This window comes from Dysidea avara, chromosome 3 (genome assembly GCF_963678975.1).
Source record: "Dysidea avara chromosome 3, odDysAvar1.4, whole genome shotgun sequence".
Taxonomy (NCBI): domain Eukaryota; kingdom Metazoa; phylum Porifera; class Demospongiae; order Dictyoceratida; family Dysideidae; genus Dysidea; species Dysidea avara.
In genome coordinates, this window is record NC_089274.1 from 14,989,381 (window position 1) to 15,009,415 (window position 20,035).

At 36.9% G+C, this 20,035-nt stretch overlaps 3 protein-coding genes across 4 annotated transcripts in view; 2 read left to right on the forward strand and 1 right to left on the reverse strand.

Annotated features, from left to right (window-relative positions):
* The window catches only part of LOC136249545 (uncharacterized), a 37,664-nt gene extending 31,854 nt beyond the window's left edge, over positions 1–5,810 (reverse strand). Inside the window, exons 1-3 of the mRNA XM_066041586.1 lie at positions 5,361–5,810; positions 2,110–2,967; positions 864–972 (exon numbers count right to left, since the gene is read on the reverse strand). Of these exons, the coding sequence (XP_065897658.1) occupies positions 864–972; positions 2,110–2,967; positions 5,361–5,746 (1,353 nt within the window). The 5' untranslated portion in view covers positions 5,747–5,810. The remainder of the gene's footprint in view (positions 1–863; positions 973–2,109; positions 2,968–5,360) is intronic.
* A 3,945-nt stretch (positions 5,811–9,755) lies between these two features.
* LOC136249548 (uncharacterized) lies at positions 9,756–13,137 on the forward strand. Its single transcript, XM_066041590.1, has 4 exons — positions 9,756–11,256; positions 11,296–11,362; positions 12,356–12,604; positions 12,752–13,137. Exons 1-4 carry the CDS (start codon positions 10,775–10,777, stop codon positions 12,956–12,958), a joined length of 1,005 nt encoding a protein of 334 aa, XP_065897662.1. The 5' UTR covers positions 9,756–10,774; the 3' UTR covers positions 12,959–13,137.
* Positions 12,810–16,378, forward strand: LOC136249547 (uncharacterized). Of its 2 annotated transcripts, none has more exons than XM_066041588.1 (16): positions 12,810–12,937; positions 13,096–13,261; positions 13,317–13,407; positions 13,459–13,566; positions 13,614–13,787; positions 13,858–14,001; positions 14,227–14,386; positions 14,442–14,543; positions 14,603–14,691; positions 14,741–14,788; positions 14,837–14,979; positions 15,191–15,335; positions 15,386–15,529; positions 15,587–15,724; positions 15,774–16,027; positions 16,087–16,378. In XM_066041588.1, exons 2-16 carry the CDS (start codon positions 13,167–13,169, stop codon positions 16,217–16,219), a joined length of 1,968 nt encoding a protein of 655 aa, XP_065897660.1. In that variant the 5' UTR covers positions 12,810–12,937; positions 13,096–13,166; the 3' UTR covers positions 16,220–16,378. The 2 variants fall into 2 exon arrangements, with proteins under 2 accessions (XP_065897660.1, XP_065897661.1); XM_066041589.1 differs by having other exon boundaries at positions 15,590–15,724.
* The last annotated feature ends 3,657 nt before the right edge of the window (positions 16,379–20,035 follow it).

Below are 20,035 nucleotides of genomic sequence, written 5' to 3' on the forward strand. Positions count from 1 at the left end.
CAGACGATACAGGCTTCGCTTCGTAGTAGCAACTTTTTGTTTCTTCAATATTTGTTCTATATCTGCCACAGAATATCCTGCATTAGACAAGCTAAGAGCACTTCTTCTTACACTCAGGGCGAGCCTTGGCATTTTGTCAGAGTGTCGACATTCTGAACTGTCGAGTCCACTCGAGAGTAAACTGACTTTACCCGCGAGTGATTTTAAAAACATTACATTGTATAAATTATGTATATGTACGTATGTAGCATAAGTTTTACAGTACGTATCTGATCAACTAACCTCAGGTCATTCTGCTTGCCCTTGACAGCTCGAAATAGATTTTTTGTCTGGCGCATATTCAAATTATTTAATAAGTAAGCGCCTTGTTCGCTTCGAGTGTTTTTCTTACGTTCGTACTCGCAACTGCGAGTTCAGGTGCGAGCGCTCGACCTCGTATTCGATAATGACTACTCGAGACTCTAGTTCATAACGGATTGCTCTCCAGAGTGGGTCACTCGAGAGTGCGACGTTGCGTTAAATCTGTACCGTATGCAAATCCTTCGCAGCAATTGTATAACACAAGCAAATATTTAATAGTGGAGAGCAGTTAACTTTGTAGCACTTGTGGTGATTATACAAAACCTTCTCACAGGTCCCTAGCATTCACAAAACAGAATAAAACAATAACAGTGCTTCTCTGAGGTAAACATTCACATAGTTAATCAAACTTTTAAAAACTCAGCAATGTACGTATTCTCAATGTGTCCCTTTCTTACATAGTAATCTAAACAACAACCAAGTTTTATAAAATAGTTAAATGATCAATCAAACTTGGACCACATGATGCCAAGTACTGTACACTATTACAGAAACACACTTACTCTCACTGATGGTCCTGAGTTTCCTACAAACCAGTTAGTTCCAATAAGGTCCACTCTATTCCTTATCATGAACACTATACTCCTCTGGCCACTGTTTGATGTGAAGTTGCTGGATAAATAACAACCATTAATTTTCAAAGCCACCATCCCTCAGCACAAAAAAACAACAACTCATGTTAAAGCTTGTTGTCATGTATTCAGTCACCCAGTATTGCTTTTTCATACCACCATCAATTCTATAGTGGCTACTGGACAGACTGTACAAAACCTTTACCACAAAACTCATTGTGAGTGCTATTTTAGTGTCATCTCAAAACCATGCATTATTTAAGAGATGTTGGGAGGTTACAATACAGCCTGTATGTACCAGCCGTACAAGTGCAACATACCTTTTCTTGGTATGAAAACCATTCAGAGAAGTAAAACAAGTTATTTAGTTCATTTTAGAAGATGCCAGTCTTTCAACAGACAACTGCATGCTGCAGGTTTGGTTTTTTCAGTTTGCCATTGCTTGGACTTTTACAGGAAATACAATGCATACATCATGCTATGTGTCTCCTTGTGTACTCTGTTTACTCCTTTTAGCACAAATGTCACTTGATGTGCAAATTTAATCCCTACTTTAGCCAATATGAAATGCCTAAAAAGCCACAAAACTATTTGAGGAGCTTAATGGACTTGGTAGCATTGGCCACGGGAAGTAGCTAAGCTGGACTTACAAAATGATTGCATGTTCAAGAGAGCATGGCCCATTGCTACTACACCTCTAGTAATCAGTTATGGTCTAACAAAACAAACTAGTGTAATAAATGTTAGAAATGAATATGGTTCCAGCAAAAGAAAGTAGTGAAACAAGAAATGAAGGTAGTTATGAGGGAAAATCCCTACTTGGCATTGAAGAGATGGTGAAAATTTGACAATTTAGGGATTTTCCCACATTGCTACAATGACAAGTAGGATTTTCCCTCATAGATAGCACCATCTCTTGTTTCTCTACTACTTCACTTTTAAATTTAATTGATTATTTTCTCCAAAATGATGTCAGAGAACCAGGAGAATGCCCTGTTTAAAAAAGTACAGCTAACTTTAATATAATACGTATGCTGTACGTATGTAAAAGTAAAGTTATAACTCCTTAAAACTCTTTTACTTGTATGGTGAACTATACTAAAAATTATGTTTACAACATAAATTTGAATCATCCCTACATATTGCACATAACCGATGGTGATAATCAAATACATACCAGTTTTCTATCTTAATGGCATCTTCCATCTTCACATCTGCTACAGAATATCTTGACTGGAAATATGCCCCAGCACCGACTTGTGCAGTATTGTTTACAAAAGTACAGTTTCTAAACGTAATCCTGTTGTTATTACCAAAGGGATTTATCTGTATTCCTTTAAAGGCACCTCCAAAATTGCCATCATTTTGTTCAAAATGGCAATCCTCTATGATACTGGTCGTTGGTATACAAATGATGTCACCCTCCAGAGGTGTGGCAGCAGATGAACAAGCACCGCAGGTACCATCAGAATCCTCTTCATCAGCAGAACAGTCTCCCACAGAGTTACCAACTACCGCACAAGCAGATTTACTCAGGTCATAAGTAAACTCAACTCCCGCCCCATCTGGAGCATAATTCTCAATGAAACGACAATTCTTAAGATGTAGTGTTACATTTGCATAGTCACCGGATAAATGAGCATATATCCCTCCACCAGCTGATGTTGCATTGTTCCTTTCATAATAACTATTCTCTGACATAAAGTTTACCGTCAGATTATGAGTGGGCAAATAAAGAGCAATAGCTCCGCCACGTCCCGCAAATGTTTTATTAATCAGAACAGCGTCTGTAGATATATCACTAAAAGCAGAATTATTAATGAACGTTGACCCTGTGACAATGATTGATGAACTATTGTATTCTAGAGTGTTATTAGGATGGAAACCAACTGCTATAGCTCCAGCATTTCCTCTGAAAGGAGTAATGATGGTAGTTTCATTGACTGTTATATTGTTGACATTATCGCAAAAAGTACAACCATCCACCATCAAATTCTGAACATTGTACACATCCAAAACTGTGGCTGTGAAGCCCCTAAGGAAGCAAAACAACCATTAAGTCACAGATACAATTATCATTCACAAAACAGCAATCATGCTTTTGATGTGTTGACAACTTCTGTAAATCATTTTAAGCTAAAACTGAAACGTTTCTTTGTTTTTAAATTCTAATTAATTTTCTGTAACTTTCATCTTATTGTTTGCATGTGTTTGTTTTTGTAGCTGTTTGTTTGGTATAGTTGTATGTTGTAATTTTTGCGGGGAAGCACCCTGTACAGGCTTATGCCTTTTGTGTGACCCCTGTCATTGACAAAAATTGATAATAATAATAATAATAATGAAGTAGCACTGCAGGGGCGGATCTGGGATTTATAAAAGGGGGGGGCTAACTCAAGGTACTAATCTCTTGGGTAGAGGTGTGTGAAGCACACTTCCCAACATGCGAAGCATGCTGGAACTAGGGGGTCTGGGGGCATGCCCCCCCCCCCCCCCCCCCCCCCAGGAAATTTTTGAAAAATAGATGCTAAAATACTGCAATTTTGAGACATTTCCACATAAAATTCATAATATTTTCTGCCTGTAGATATTTTATATACTGCCTTTAGATTATAGGTATAGCTCTCTGACTCTGAAGTATTTTACTAATGGAAAAGTTTGGGTAGGTACAGGCAACCAAGTACATGATGCACCCCTCTCACAATTGCACAACACTGAATAGGTGCATGTTAGAATAATAATGTTGAAAGTGGAAAATTTTGAAATTTGAACAATACAAGATTGAATCTGAGAGCATTTTTAATGGAAATTGTGTACCTGAATTAAGTATTGTCAGACATATTAACTACACAAGTAGATGAATGAAGCCCTTTAAACAGACCAATGCACTTCATTGTATGTATAGGTGCAGGCAGATTTGGAAAAATTCCATAACAGAACCAACTACATGTTTCCAGTGAATGTTCTATTAGAGTAGTTAGCTGACTGCTCTATTAGAGTATCTCGATCTTGTACACCTCCAATGCTGATCCGGGTCCTTGTTGCATAAACTTTAGCATAAATCCACTGATAATACCTTGGAAAAATGTTTATAAGGTGGTTTTATGAGTATTTGTATTATTAGTGATCATATAATTATGCTAAGACAAAATTTCATTATAATACTCAGCATATTGATCAAGTAAAGCCTAAATATGAAGGGGGGGGGGGCTTCAGCCCCCAAAGCCCCCCCCCCGCCCCCTGGATCCGCCCCCGCACTGTTCACAACAACCTAAGTGACATATATCAATATCGAAATTTTGAGTAATAGAGAAAGTAACTGTACATAAATCCAACGATTCTATAGCAAGGAAGAACGCAATAGCTACAGGCAAACAACGCATTATCTACTGGTCCATGGCATGGAGGAGACTCGTGATAAGCACATGGTACTTTTAGCATGTTGATCTGTTATGTAACTATAACTCAGGATTTGATTTTGACTTTACAGTACTGCACACACAGTTCATAATTATGCATATGAAAGAATTTTTTACATAAGTCTGCCTTGTATTATATTTTTCAATTGAGGCTCAAGGAGTACTTTCATTTACTTAAGAGATCCATGATAAAATAGTTAATAAAAGAGACTCTGCTTGTAATACTAGTGAGCTATGTGAAATGACTTCTAAAGGCAGTTTTTACTTTTTGGCTTGTGAGTCACTCAGATGCTGTGGTGGTCAGCACTAACCACTGTGGGCAAATTTCTGATATATAATGTATATGGTAATGGAATCCCTTGAAATAATGTGACTTAGCTAGCTTCATGTCTTGAATGAGTGTCACACATAGCAGAGGCCATTGCTACCAAAACACTTTTATTTTAAAAATACCCCTCACATGATGAACTGATTAGATTATTCCTTACCTGTGAAGCCATCTGTACAATTGCAAATCATGTATATATAATTGTACCAATACCATGTGATTGAAAATGAATAAATAACTTATCCAAGATGGAAACGGTAAGTCTAGTGTTATACATTTCACCTCAAAATCCAGCTGACAATTTATGCAATAAATGGAAGTAAACAAGCAATATACAAACCAAAGACAACAGTGCTGCACACCAGTGAATACCCTCTTTGCAGTGTGCATCTCTGTGTGCATCTCTGTGTGCAGAAATTTACAATTTTTTTTTGTTTTGTTTTTCTTCAGAGAGTGTTTTCTCCTATGAACCACACTGTCCTCTTATAGCCTAACATGCAATTAGTAAACAGGCCAGGTACTCGAATATTCTGTAAACTGCTCTGACCCTCGACTCCTCTAGTAAATTCATGTTGTAGCTGGTTGTATACAAGCATCTATTTTACTGTTTAAATGATGCTTTTACTAATAGTTACTTGCTTGGACTTTCAATTTGGCTTTAACTAAACAAATTACATAACTCACCTAAAAGTGACATTCCTCAAAATGACACTAGTAACATTCTCAATAATAATTGGTTGATCACAGAGCTGGATTGTGAGGTTCTCTACTGTTAACGTGCTCAAGTTCGTGAAGCTCAAAGCAAAGCCTACAAAATTTCCACGACATGTTATAATGGTGTCCTCTCCTCTACCAGCAATGTTTACGGTATGGAAATCGGTTATGTTTGTTCCGTTTGCATCATTCCTTATAGTGCAATTGTTCAACGTGAGGTTTAGTAGACCATCATCATAATCACATTCACTGGTGGAATCATCAAAACATGGGCTAATCCATCCACTGCATTCTTGGCCATTAACAAACCAAACTGAAAGCAGAAGAAGCAACGCCGATAACGATCTCGTAGCCATTTTGGTTTAGTACACTGGATCCCGTGAGTCCGACTCCTTCTCTGACCTAGTCTCGTGCCCAGCCGGGCTCGCGCTAATGTGTTTGCACATTAGCGTGAGCCGGGCTCGGTACGAGACTATATAAAATTATTTCACCTAATCATAGATCTATGATTTCACTGTCTATATCTATGATTTCACCTAGGATAGGGTCCGCAATCCGAAAAATCAACTTCTACAAATCAATCCCCCTACCATTGTGGGATGTTCATTGTAGTATCCCATTGCTTGATCCACCATAAAACCGGAGGCACGATTGTTGTCTTCACAGAAATATCATTTTCAGTATCTCACAAGATGCAAGATTTATTTTTAAAATTTCGTGCTCAACACAAAGGACCGGATGAAACTTGCTACTTAGCCAAATCGTATCCAGAGTTGTTGTAGTTGAAAACTACGCACAGAAATAAGTAAATGGTTTGCTGGGTGCCCGGCACAGGGTTGCTTTCTTTGAAAAAACAGACAAAGAAATACGAAGTTTCAAATTCAAACTGCCCTACCACCCAGGGCAAGAGAAGCCAACTCTTCCTCATAGTGTTTCGATACGGTTGGGTGCATAGTCTGTCTATGCTGTTAGTTTGGAAAAGATCTGAGACTTCTCACCATCTGGGTGACGAGCGTAAAAATTTTTTGCAGCATCAAAGAATTGTGTAGCGAATTCTACCCATTTCCAGGGCTTCTGCAGCCACAACAATTATCAATTATAGACTAAAACTATGGCAAAAGATGTCCCTGAACATTTGGTAGCAGCGGTTGTCAATTATTATTCCATCCACAGCTTCCACGCCTCGCTCTAAGCTATGCATCGGTGGGGACTATTCTACGGAACGGAACGGAACGGAACGGAACGGAATGATGGACTAAACTGCGGAACGGAATGCTTTCTCAGATTGAAGCTTGCAGCTTACCATTGCTGTACAAGTTATCAGTGGCACTTCCAGCAGGTAATCAAACGTACCCCAAGAAAGATAAAACGAATTTAAGGATCGATTGTGGGTTCTTGTTGGTTGTCATTAGTAACGAAGTACTAATTGTGGGAATAGCTGACTCAGTGTGTTCATCTTCGGATATATCAAGTAGGGAACTTAATGCATGACTTGCTTTTGCTAGTATGTGAGTTATTTTTACTTACTTGACTTTAGAATGTACAGTCTGAGGCCCAGCCTTTCTAATCGGCATAAATCAGTATGTGTATAGCTACACTACAAAGGAAACAAGTATGGTGACAAGCTGAATCAACTCAGTCTAAGCAGAATCTAAAGGAATTTTGTGCAGTGTGTGAGGAGCAAACATTCAGATACCTCAAGGAGGCTATATTGTGTGAACATCAATGATTCATTAACAGAGTAGTGGACTATTGTCAGATATCTCAGCCTGAGTACTGAGTTGAATTCTGGATGGGGTCTATTTTACAGAATGGAGTGCTTTCTGAATCAACTTGCAGCTTGGCTAGCTGCTATCATTGCTGAAATTGCATTTTATCAGTGGAACCTCCAGGAAAATGGAATAGGATAATTATAAAACATTAATTGATTGTTTAGGTAATCATGACTTTATTCAGTGTAATAAACAGAATATATGGTTGATTGAGTGAGGTATCACTTTCAGAATGTTCAGACGACCAGTGATGAGATGCATGGATTCATCGAATTTTTGTTGTGGTTGGAGGCATTAAATATCCAAAAGCAAACTGACTGTATAATATTAATATTAATTCACTTTCTTTATATTTTCTCAATTTTGAGCCTGTATGCAAATAATTGAATTTTCCTTGTCAATAGAAATCCTAGAATAAGATGGGAGAGAAACTTATCTTTGTTTACCTATACTGTACAACCAAGAGTTCGTAATACTGATTTGTATGGGGGAGAGTGTCTAACTCTCAGTATGGCCTGTACAAACACCCTGCGTAAAGTTCACCTTTCATCAAATCAACACCTTTACTGGGGGATAGAAAACTGTTGATTAGCGTTGCTGAAGAAGGTAAAGCCTTTGTTCTGAAATAAGGCCAAGGTGTTACTTTAAGCAGGGTGTTTGGTGAATGCGTTCAAGTTAGACACTCTCCACCTTATTATGAACTCTTGGTACAACTTCAAAGGAAAATGAAGAAAACATACAGATGAATCAATAAAATCACTACAGTAAGGTGAATTACAGACTAGTGAGATCTTGGTTAATTAATGACAGTGGTTGGAGATTAAGTGTGGTAGCTTCTTGTTCTTGAATACGTTGCAAAGTGGAAGTACAAATCAAAATGGGATATCAATTTCATTATGAAAAATTTGTATACATAAATAATCTAGCATTACTATTTCATTTGTCCTCCACTTAAACATGCTACAACAGTACTAGTGTCAGTACATTGGCAGTGAGTCTACCTTGAAATCTCAACTCTAGAGTAGATCCAACACAGGACAGCCCGCACTGTAACAAATACATGTGATCCCATTGTAATTTCATGGACCAGCTGGACTGGGAATCACTTGAAAATAGACGAACAAATTTAACCTGTTTTGTTTGAAGTGAAGCATGTGAAACGTCACACTTAAGAAATCCTAGGATTCTTAGGTGGCATGTAATTAATGTGAGTGTTCCATTTCAGGTCTGACTAGATACATTGAAATTACACACACATCCTGGTCCAAATCACGTTTGCCTGGTGGCTATGGGCATGGTTTCACATGCGGCTTATAATAGAGATTTGGCTGATCTTGGAGTTTGGCATTTAGCCTGATTCAAGGCTAGCAGTCAGACACATCCTTGAATTGTGCAACAGATAAAATCAGCTCACTATTGAATACGGCATTAGTCCATTGCACCAGCTGTTAATATATAAATAACTCCATGCATACACTTCAGTGATGTTTGCAGAATATACCCTCCTTACGGTCTGCCAAAATATTTGCTCCTCACACACTGCACAAAATTCTTCAAGTTTTAATTCAGCTGGCTCTTTCCTGTTACCAGTATCTTCCTGCTTGCTTTATTTATACACTGACTTATGACTTGAAAGACCGGCCCAGACTGTTTTCTAAAGTCTAAATAAGAAAAACAGCTCACATAAAGTTCCCTTCCGTATGGATGAACATCTCTGATACAGCTCATCCCACAATAATACTTCGTTACTAATGACAACCAACAAAAACCCACAATCGATCCGTTAATTCTTTTTATCTTATGTTTAATCACCCACTGGAGATGCCACTGCTAACTTATAAGGGAAGTTTCAACAATGGTAAGTTGCAAGCTTCAATTTGAGAAAGCGTTCCGTTCCGTGGTTTAGTCCATCATTCCGTTCCGTTCCGTTCCGTTCCGTTCCGTAGAATAGTCCCCACCCTATGCATCAAGGGAGGCAGCAAAATCGTCCAAATTTGACTTCACCTCTAACGCTCCACAGCAGCTTCAAATCTTCACTAGATCACCCTACATCACCATTATGCTGCAAAACATCCCAAAACAAACCGAAAAATGCACAAAATCTTTCATTTTTTATTCGAGCTGGGTGGAGCTCCTGCGGTGAGCTGCTGGTATACTGCATCATATGAAATCACAGAAACACCAACTGCTACTACTACCAAACGTTTTGAACCATCATTTATCATCATTCTAAACAAAATTAAGTGACCAGTGTGGCATCAGAAGTACCGGAAAGCACTTTGGTACCATTGAGAGAATCCCTTGAAATGACGCACGAAAATTTTGACGTTCTTCACCCAGATGGTGAGAAGTCTCAGATCCTTTCCAAACTAACAGCATAGACAGACTATGCATCCAACCTTAACACATCACTATGAGGAAGAGTTGGCTTTTCTTGTCTTGGCTGGTAGGGAAGTTTGAATTCTAAAATTCGTGTTTCGTTTTCTGCTTTTTGAGAGAAAGCAACCCTGTGCCGGGAACCCAGTGAATCATTTGCTTATTACTGTGCGTACTTTTTAACTACATTAACTCTAGATAATATCTAGCTAAGCAGCAAGTTCTTTGTGTGGAGCCCGAAATTTTAAAAATAATTTTTGCATCTCACGAAATACTAAAATCGATAGTTCTGTGAAGACAACAACCGTGCCTCCGGTTTCATGGTGGATCTAGCAATGGGATACTACAATGAAGATCCCACAATGGTAGGGGGATCGATTTGTGAAAGTTGATTTTTCGGATTGCGGACCCTACCTAGGAGAGCAAATTCACATATATTCTAAAATCTCACCCCCAGCCGCCCACGAGATATGTCCCAAGGACGGGGTGTTTACTGTGGTCATAGATACTATAGGTAAGGCTATAGTATCTATGCTGTGGTTTTTGCTGCAACCATAGATAGTATATACCCTAACCATACTATCTATGCTGCAACCCGCCAGTTATGAGTGATGGCTGATCGAATCGCCATAATAGCTCTATTAGTACATTGTTCTACGCTTGTGGTGGTGGGCAAAGACCTGCAGATTAGTCGAGAGATTAGTATTTCAGTTGAAGGTAGCGATACATCGGAATGCCTCGATGGATCAGTCCCCTGTAAGAGTCTGGACTATGTCATTCAACACATAAACAACTTGAGTTTTGTTGAATTTTTTTTTCTCTGCTGGTCTACATGAAACCAGTGGAGTGACATTGTATGGTGTTTCCAATTTAACATTGACTGCTGCAAGTGAAAGTACCACAAGTAGCACTGTTTTGAGGTGTAAGAGTGACTCTAGCAAGACGTTAAGCAACCTAGCATTCTTTACCTCCAACAATATAGTCATTACTGGTATTACGTTTGAAGGATGTGGTCCAATAGCCAGTGCTTTATACGTTAGTGAGACAAACCAGCTTTATATCAATGACTGTGTTTTCCAACACAATAGTGGACAAGCTGTACAATTTTTAAATTCTACCGATGTTGTCATTGAAAATTCCTTTTTCTTTAATAACAGTGGTCAAATTTATGATGCGACACCAATTAATGAAGAGTATGGATTTGTTGTCAATCAAAGTTATGGAGCTATTGGAATAATGTATGGGAATTTACAATCTGAAAAGTTTACTCTACAGAATTGTACTTTTGATAGCAATCATGCAAGAAGACATCCTTTGAATGTTAATAACACTAGACCCAGTGACTATCAACCATTTGGTACTGGTGGGGGAATATTTATCAGACTTTCTAATGCTTCTTGTGGTAATGTTGAAATCATAAAGTGCCAGTTTACCAACAACACAGCCCTGGTTCGTGGTGGAGGTATTTATATATCATTCTGGGGATATTCTAACAACAATTTTATTATTATAAGGAATTCCTCATTTGACAATAACTACTGTAATGACACTGGAGGTGCTATTAGTTTGAACAGCTTCCCTTCAGGTTATGATAACTTCATTAGTATAACAAATTGTAACTTTACCAGAAATATGGCTGAAGTTAGTTCTGGTGCATTTGTATATCAACTTAGTAATGGATTAGTAGATATAGTAACTAACAGAATTGAGATTAAATGGTATGATGAATGTTTGTATAAAAGACATTCTTATCTCAGTAACAATTGCAGGTCTGTATTTAAAGACAATTTTGCCTCATCAGTATCTGCAGCAAGTTTCCTAGCAGTAAGTAGAACTGATCAACAATCCCAGCCTGTGCTTATTGAAGAGTCATATTGTCATTTTTTGCCTGTAGCAATACAGTCTTTCACTAACAGTCGATAAACTTGCACCACTCATAATTTCAGCAATAAAGTGCTGTAAAGCATATGAATTGTCAACAATATTACCATATAGAGGGAAACTTTGGCGAATTCAGGCTCATCTATAAAGATGCTAATTTCAAGTGCTAGCTACAAGTGATTGGCAGGTTAAACTTTGATGAATTTGTCACAGTAGCAAATTGCCAAATTTGCCAAATTTCCCTCTATACGGTATGTGATAAACGATAAAGCAAGGTTTAAGATACTGTACCCTACCATATCAACTGAGACTGAGATATTCTTTTTTTTTACATGGACAAAGCAAGCATACACACAAGCGCAGATAGGAATAATTAATAACTTTCGTAGTCACAAACTGGGTTAGTCATGTACCACTATTATATCATCTAACTAAATACAAGGCATGCATCAGCAGCTCACCTCATGCAGATTGATCTTTAGAGTGAGACCTTATGGCATATTAAATTGGTTTATTGGGGCAAGCAAAAGTACAATGAATATTTACAACGAATATTCCATATTTGGTCATACTTTCAATTGTGTCCGGAATGAGTACAGATGAATACGAAATTAACAGTCCTATCCAACATCACACAGTAAAAATTGTGCTGTAGAAACCTGGTACAACTGGTCCTATCAAATATCACATGATCAATTTGTTTGAATTTATTAACATGCAATTTAACTGAATGCCACAGTAAGTGTGCTGCAAACGTTTACTGAAGCTAGGTGTGCACTTAGATGATCTTGCCAGATTAACATCAATTCCAGAATTCTTTCGTGTCTGTAGAAATAATTAAAAACATACAACATTGCATATTAGTGGTAATGTATTCTATAGCTACCAATGAATTATCTTTATAGCTACTCAGGCTCACTGTTAGCATCTGTCTAGTTTTTTTACAGGACATTTGATGGAAATTCTGCATTTAATAACACCTCACAATTGAAGAGAAACATCTTCAGTGCAGTATTTACAGAGATACTACTTGTATTCAAGGGAGTCAACCAGTTCACCAACAACAAGGGTGGTGGTGTTACTATTGTTAAAGAGAGAATTGATTTACATAATGTTGTAATATTTGAAAATAATTTTGTCGTGGATGGCAAAGGTGGCGGATTAAAAGCAGAAGGCAAATCATTTGTAAGATTAATTATATTGGTATAGAAATTGGGTAAAGTTAGCCAATAAAACTAGAGATTTCTTTAGCCATGCAGTTGTAGGCATAATGCTGCATTCATATGTTTCTTTAAATTATGTACACAGTAAATACTTTCTACCTGCACACAGATTCAGCTATTCTCCGGCACTAATGTAACATTCAGGAATAACACTGCCTTTATTGGAGGAGGTATTGCAGTGCCCAATTCAGCTATATACGATGATTCTAATGTAGCAGTAAGATACAGCAATGCCCATTGCTTTCTGCAGTACCAAATGTTGGGACAAGAAGACTTAAATCCAGAGCAGTGGAATGTACGGTTAATAGTACACTAAAATACACACAACTATAATATAGGCATATAACCACATATAGCTAGTAATGGAGGAGTGGTGCCTCTCCTCTATCATTAACTCTTGGTGTTATGGTTGCTGCTGACTTATTGTGCCAGTATACATTTGCACTATTGCAGTTCTTGATGAGGTTTGAAGGTGACCAAGCAAGTATAGGAGGTGGAGCAATATACGCTAATGATGTTAGTCCATGTGCATATGTTCCTCATACAAAAGTAATTCAACTATCCAATCACTGCCATTGTTTAACCGGTCATTATTTACACTCCCACAATTTTCATATAGGTAAGCATAAGATATTATGACACTGGAGCATTACTCTGTATTTTAATTTTATTAGTGGAAATGTGATTAATGGACAGTCATTTGTTGGGAATAACCCTACATTTTTCTCAGGTACCAGTGATTTAAAACTTACAATCAACTTACAAGTTAGCATATTTACAATGCTTTGAATAGTAATTATTATTCACTTTATGTAGCATGAGATGTTCACTCTTTGTGAAATATTTGAACTTTCAGTACAAAGTTTTGACCAGAGTGGTAACAAACGTAGTGGTCTATTCCAAGTAAACTCTGGTGATACAGTAGTAAGTTGTATAATCATGTGAAGATGTTATGCAATTTCTTTTCGAAGACATGCAACAACCAAATAAGCAGGATTTATTCTGTGGAGAATAGTGGATCGGTTTATGCTACTGTCTGTGATGTAGACCTGTCTGCTCATTGTGATAGCTACTCTAGCAATTATCCAACTAATATCACACAAACTTTGACATATGCTATTATAGATGAAATCACAGGAGATCTTGTAAGTTCCACACATTTTCTATTTGGTTTTACTGCATATACAAACGATTATGTGCTTATCTTGTTTATAGCTTCCAGAACAACACTTAGCAGTCAATATCAGTTGTTGTCATACTGGATATGTGTATGATGAATCACAAAGGAAGTGCGTATTTGATACATCCCATAGTATCTTTGTAGCTGAAAGTTTGGATAGAAGATATGTGTATATTAAGGTAATGATTATAGAACCATGAACCCTCATCAATCACTTAATTTAAAACCCTTAAAACGCTTCCTTATGTATTTTATGCAATTATTAAATTTCTTATACTGTAAACATGTTTTGTTTGAAACAATTAGATCATTGTGTTTGTGAGGCTATCAGGTTATCTGGTGAACTCTCAAATAAAATGCAACATGTTTTTATTGTATTATGAAGTTTGTATTCCACACATTAGACCAGGTTTTTTGGACAACACTTGGAAGACAACCAATTCTTCAGTGCTGTTGTACCATCTTCTTACTATAAATGTCACATAGAACCTGGCAGTACTATAAGGGCAGGCTGTCTCTTTAAGTTTGACCATCCCTATGAGCAATGCTTAGGAAACAGAACTGGTATGGTAAATAAATTGATGCTAGAAAAGATATTATATTAATTTGTAACTATAAGGTTTTCTTTGTGGGCGCTGCCCTCCGCCCAAGGGACTCACCTTAAACTTACGAGAATGCCAGATATGTAACACATTAAATATAGTTATTTTCATCTTGGTTTGTAAGTTAAATAGATACACTTTGTGTACTGGTGATTTACACATGCTTATAAACATGCAGGCATTCTAATTGTTGCAATATCTTTTGTCATTATGACATTTGACATTGGTCTTCCTAACAAACTGAGAGGCTTCTTATTTTTTGCTCAGGTAAGTAGCCATTTAGCATGTACATTAATTATATCCATCAATTGTATAGATAGTAAGCATTGTGTATCAACGTAATGGCAAAGGAGGAATTGATCTGGTAAGGATAATGCGCAATTTTTGATGCTCACTCACAGGATTATTTTAGGATTATCATCTTGCAAGACAACTTGGCATCAGCTTGTATTTACCAATTTGTTTATCAAGGAATATGGATGCTCTCAGTGTTACTTTACTTGGTCTTTGTTTTCCTCTGATGATGTTTATGACAATAATCATTTTTATATTTCTGTAAGTTAATAACTTAATTAATTAATTTATAGCAACCAATCATACAAAGCTAAGGCATGGTATGTCCACTATACATTTCTATTGCCAGGATTAGTATTTCTTGTCCATCTGTTGTACAGATGTTGTTAAATGCAGTCTTAACTTTTCAAATATCTGTACAACTTATTCCATGATCATAGTGTCACTAAACTTACTGCATTTTTTCATACAGGGCTCAACATATTCGCTACCTTGGTCATCATCAATCAATTAATGGTATTTGGTTATTAATATTTTTAATGTATGTGTTCACCACGAGGACAAGTTTTGACCTGATAAGATGTGTTCCTACATATGATATTAATGATAACTTCAAAGTAAGAGCAATTATTCTTCCGATGATTTAACAATTGTTTCATGTGTGTAGGAGTTTAGGTTCTTCTATGATGGTTCAATCAAGTGTTTTCAAGGGAAACATCTTTTCTATATGTTCATCTCTTTACTGCTAATCCTCACTGTTGTTATTCCTGGTCCATGTGCTGTAGCTTTAATAAGTTACAGACATTTTACTGTAAGGAAATGTATATGGTGTACCTGACTATGTGGTTAGCAATTGATGTCATGTTAGAAGATTATTCCATTTCGTGATGTGGCTACTAAGGGCATTAAAATTCAATATCGATGGTGGAGTGCATATGATTTTTTAAGAAGGACGGTTTTCATTTTGATAGTTATTTTTGAAGGCTATCTTTATGAATATCATCAGGTACTCTTGATTTTTTTTTTTCTAAATTGCATATTTTATGCATTTCCAGTTGATTCTGACATTTATATCTCTGGTGTGTCTCATTATCACTGCAAGACTTCATCCTTATGAAGACTCCTGGAGCAATCTAATTGAGAGTTTAGTATTGCTTGACCTACTACTAATAGCTGGCTACTTCCTCAATGATCACTCATCCGAATCGGTCATACCAGAATTCGAAGATGCTTTTGCAATAATTTTACTAGTTATTCCATTTGCTTATGGCATCTTATACATTATCACATCTGTCATCAGAAAGATTTGGTTAGTACACTTGTTATGTTAGAGGCACACATTAGTATGTACAAAAAACTGTCATGCAGGTACAAGTATAGATATCGTCACTGGCAAGAATTAGATGATAGTTTTATCATTGTACCTTCACCAGAAGATAATGAAGACCAAGAATACAATGGATATAGGGATGAGCTGCTTGCCATGGACAGCATTGATTAGAGGTAGCTGCTGTTTCAAGGCAGTATAGCTATATACATGTAACATTACGCACATGGATCAATAATTAGAACTGCACTCATATATTATTATTATTATGATTATTAAATTAATTATGTGTAACCTTGACCTTTGCTGTATAAATAAGCAAGTGTTGGTCACCAGCTTTCTATTCTACAGTTGTTGATTATTATACTGTTACAATTGATACTGTGAGCATATCCAGTTCCCATACACATTTACTGGTATTTATCCCTTTTCCATGTGTAACTCGGCAACATATATAAGCATATTTTCATCTGCCTGATACACATGTAGGTAAATGTTTATGATTTCGATCCAAACTAGGGGAGTGCATAGTCTCATGTGACCAGACTGCAAGAAAAATCAGTGTGGCCATGCAACACTAAATTGAGTATAGGTGTACTTGGAAGAAGCGAGGAGGCTATATTTGTTGTTCTCTTTCTGTTTATATAAATTTTGCATTGTAAGTGTCCTACATAACTTCCACATGTTAGCTGGCTGGCTGGCTGTGTAAAACACATGGTTTTGGCGTGCACCACATGTATATGACTAATGGCTTCCTGTGTATATTGTGATCACTAGTGTTGACACATGTTGTAAACACATGATGCAACAATATGTGCATTAATGATTAGTTTAACTAAAGTGTGCATAATAATTATCAGTTATGTGCCTGTGTTGTCATCACTCATAATTCACAATGGGTTATTTTCTGTGTGAGTACAGTAGTTGATGCATGTAAATTTGAAATCAGCTACATTATAGTTATTATGTTGGGCATGTAGGGTTATTGAAACACTCAAAGTGAACACAAATTTTATTTACTTTTATTTCATTTACAGCCATATATTATTATTATTTTTGCTCAAATGATTGCTATGGTACTAGTTCAATTAAGTGATATTCTAAAGCTTGTCCTAACTGTAGTGTATTTTAAATTTTGTCAAAATTAGTGTTGTTCTGGTATCAGTTAGTTATATTACAGTTCTAGTTCCAGTTTTGGAATCATAACCTTTAGAATTACAGTTCTAGTTCCAGTTCTGGAACTATTACCTTTAGAATTACAGTTCTAGTTTTATAGTTCTGGAATCATAACCTTTAGAATTACAGTTCTAGTTCCAGTTCAGGAACCATGAAATTTTTCTTCAATTTCTAGAGCAACACTTATAAGTATTACTAAAGCCCATAATGAATCATGGACACTCACTATTAAGTTATAATATGCTAGTCTTGCCAGGTTTAATTGTTTCATGTAATATGCTGTAGTTATCAGCATTATTACACAAACAACTGTAACACTAACACTATATATATATAGGGGGATACTAAAAGACCAGTAGCTAATTATTAAACACTGAACCAAACGTAACAATGTGACTGAGCCAGCATTGCATTTGGCATTCTCTTCTAATATTATAGCTAATTAGTTGCTTCAAGCAGTGTTTTAACACGTGCATACATGGTTGTAATACATACAGCTTTTATGAAGTTATTTACTACATTGTGTGTTTTTTGTCAGCAACAAAATTCCGTTCAGCTTAAAATCTCATTGGCAAATACTGTATGGTTTTGACCAATTCCAGTTCCAGTATTAGTTCCAGTACTTGATAAACTTTCTTTATAGTTCTAGTTCCAGCTTCGAGGAAAACAAAATTATATCCAGTCTTAAGGAAAGCAAAATTATTGTTCCAGTTCCAGTTCTAGGGGCTGGAACTGGAATAATTTTAGTTCCAGTATGAGAATTAGAACAACACTAGTCAAAAGGCAATGAAGATTATGAAGTGACCAATAATCATATTTTGAACATTTACAAATTTCCTGATCATGTTTCCAGCTCATGATCAAAATTGCCAGCTATTAATAAGGATAATCATTATAATAATATAGGTTGATGCAGCATCTACGTATACCAGCATCTTCAGCAGGTATATAAGTTAATCCATTCACTGACAGTTCTGATCAAGATTAGGGGCTACCAATCTAGGCAATTCTTTAATCAGCTTCCAACATGTTTTGATATGTTTTAGAAGATAAGGTTGCCAATTGCAAACTACACATGCGTAATCTAAATCTGGGCAATAAACATAAAGATAATACCATGAAATGTATGATAGATAGCAAGCTAATTCCAATCATTTCAGTTTGACGTTTTACATACTGCACTATTAAAGGGATAAAAAATGTTTAGATCAGTAGTAGATGTATATACCACCCAAACCAGATTTTTAAAAGTTTTTCAGTACATTGGAAACATATTCTGAACGGGTATATTATAATTACTGATCAGTATGTGAATTTGTCGAAATTATTAATATAAACTGTTGTAGCTACGTACACAATTTACATAAACTGTTTAAATTCCAAGGTGAGGTCTTGTTTGCTCAATACTGAGTTGTTACTTGCTACTATCATGCTGGCAGTATCACAGGTACTATTGCACTCCTGGGTGTCACCTTGATGTGTTGAATCTCCCCTTTTTATCTCATCTGAAACAGTCAGCTAAGCTGTCGTATATTCTAGCTGTTTAGCAGTCAGTTGTTCCACTGATTGTAGAGCAGTGATGTTCTGTTCTAGCTAACAGTCCAGATGTCTCTTCCACTGTCCTTGACTCTTTATCTGCTGCTAAACCTTCAGTTTCCAACGTTTACTCTGCTACATTCAAGAACCATGGATGCCATTGTTACTCATGTTCATTATTGGGAATCAAAATCCAAGCCATTAACTGTTCAGAATAAATTTTAAAATATTGTTACTCTGGAGCAAGCTTGTTCTTTGTGGAAGAGACTGATGTATGGCCTCCCTGAGAAATAGCTGTCCTTCTTGCCGCTATATGTGCTGGTTGTGACACTCTACTAACTCTGGTTAGATGGAACATCATTTACTAACCATAAATGTGCCCTTTGTCAAGCTCCCCGACTCACAACAAACCTGGATGTTCTGCTGCTCTTGATCAAGGCAGGCATACCAGGGGCGGATCCAGGGGGGTTCAAAGGGTTCCATGGAACCCTCCTTTTGAACTCGCTTTTGAAAGAGACTCTCTTACTCGAGATACTCTAATAAAGCAGTCAAATCGAGATACTCTAATAGAACAGTCACAGTAGTCTTTTGTAGCAAGCTATGTATCTAGTTATAAATAAGGAAATATAGTTGGTGAGGGCATCTATGGTGAGGGGCAGCTATTGTCAGCAGGTGATGACCTTTTTTTTTTTTGGTCTTCAACTTACAGCTAGGCTGAAGTTGCAATTCCAAAGTGGAACCCCCTTTTTAAAAGTCTGGATCCGCCCCTGCATGCCTGGAGACATGATTCAGTCTTACAGGTCTTGTTCATGAACTCCAATGCATTTAGCTACCTTTTTATTTATTTTTATTTATTAAGGCTTTACAACACAAGTGCTGAAGGTCTGTAGGACACCTGGTCCTACAGCCTGTTTGGAGTTGTTACATAAAATGTGTTTGAAAAGGAGAAAAAAAATCCATGACTGGACCTAGGCAGCCTCGAACTTGCAACAATCCGATTAACGCTCAAACGCTTACAGGAATCTGCCAGGCAGTCAGGATGTTTTCTCCTTGTCAATTTCAAGTATATATCCATAGGAACTCTAGAAAGTGACTTATCATCTTAAAGTATCCCTTGTGGAACCAAATGGACATTAGTTTATTTATTAAGGCTTTACAGCACAAGCACTGAAGGTCTGTATGACACCTGGTCCTACAGCCTGTTTGGAGTTGTGAACTTTACGCTGATCTTCCAGACTTTCTTGCTAGTGCCAGCCCTCCTAGCACCATCCTAACCAA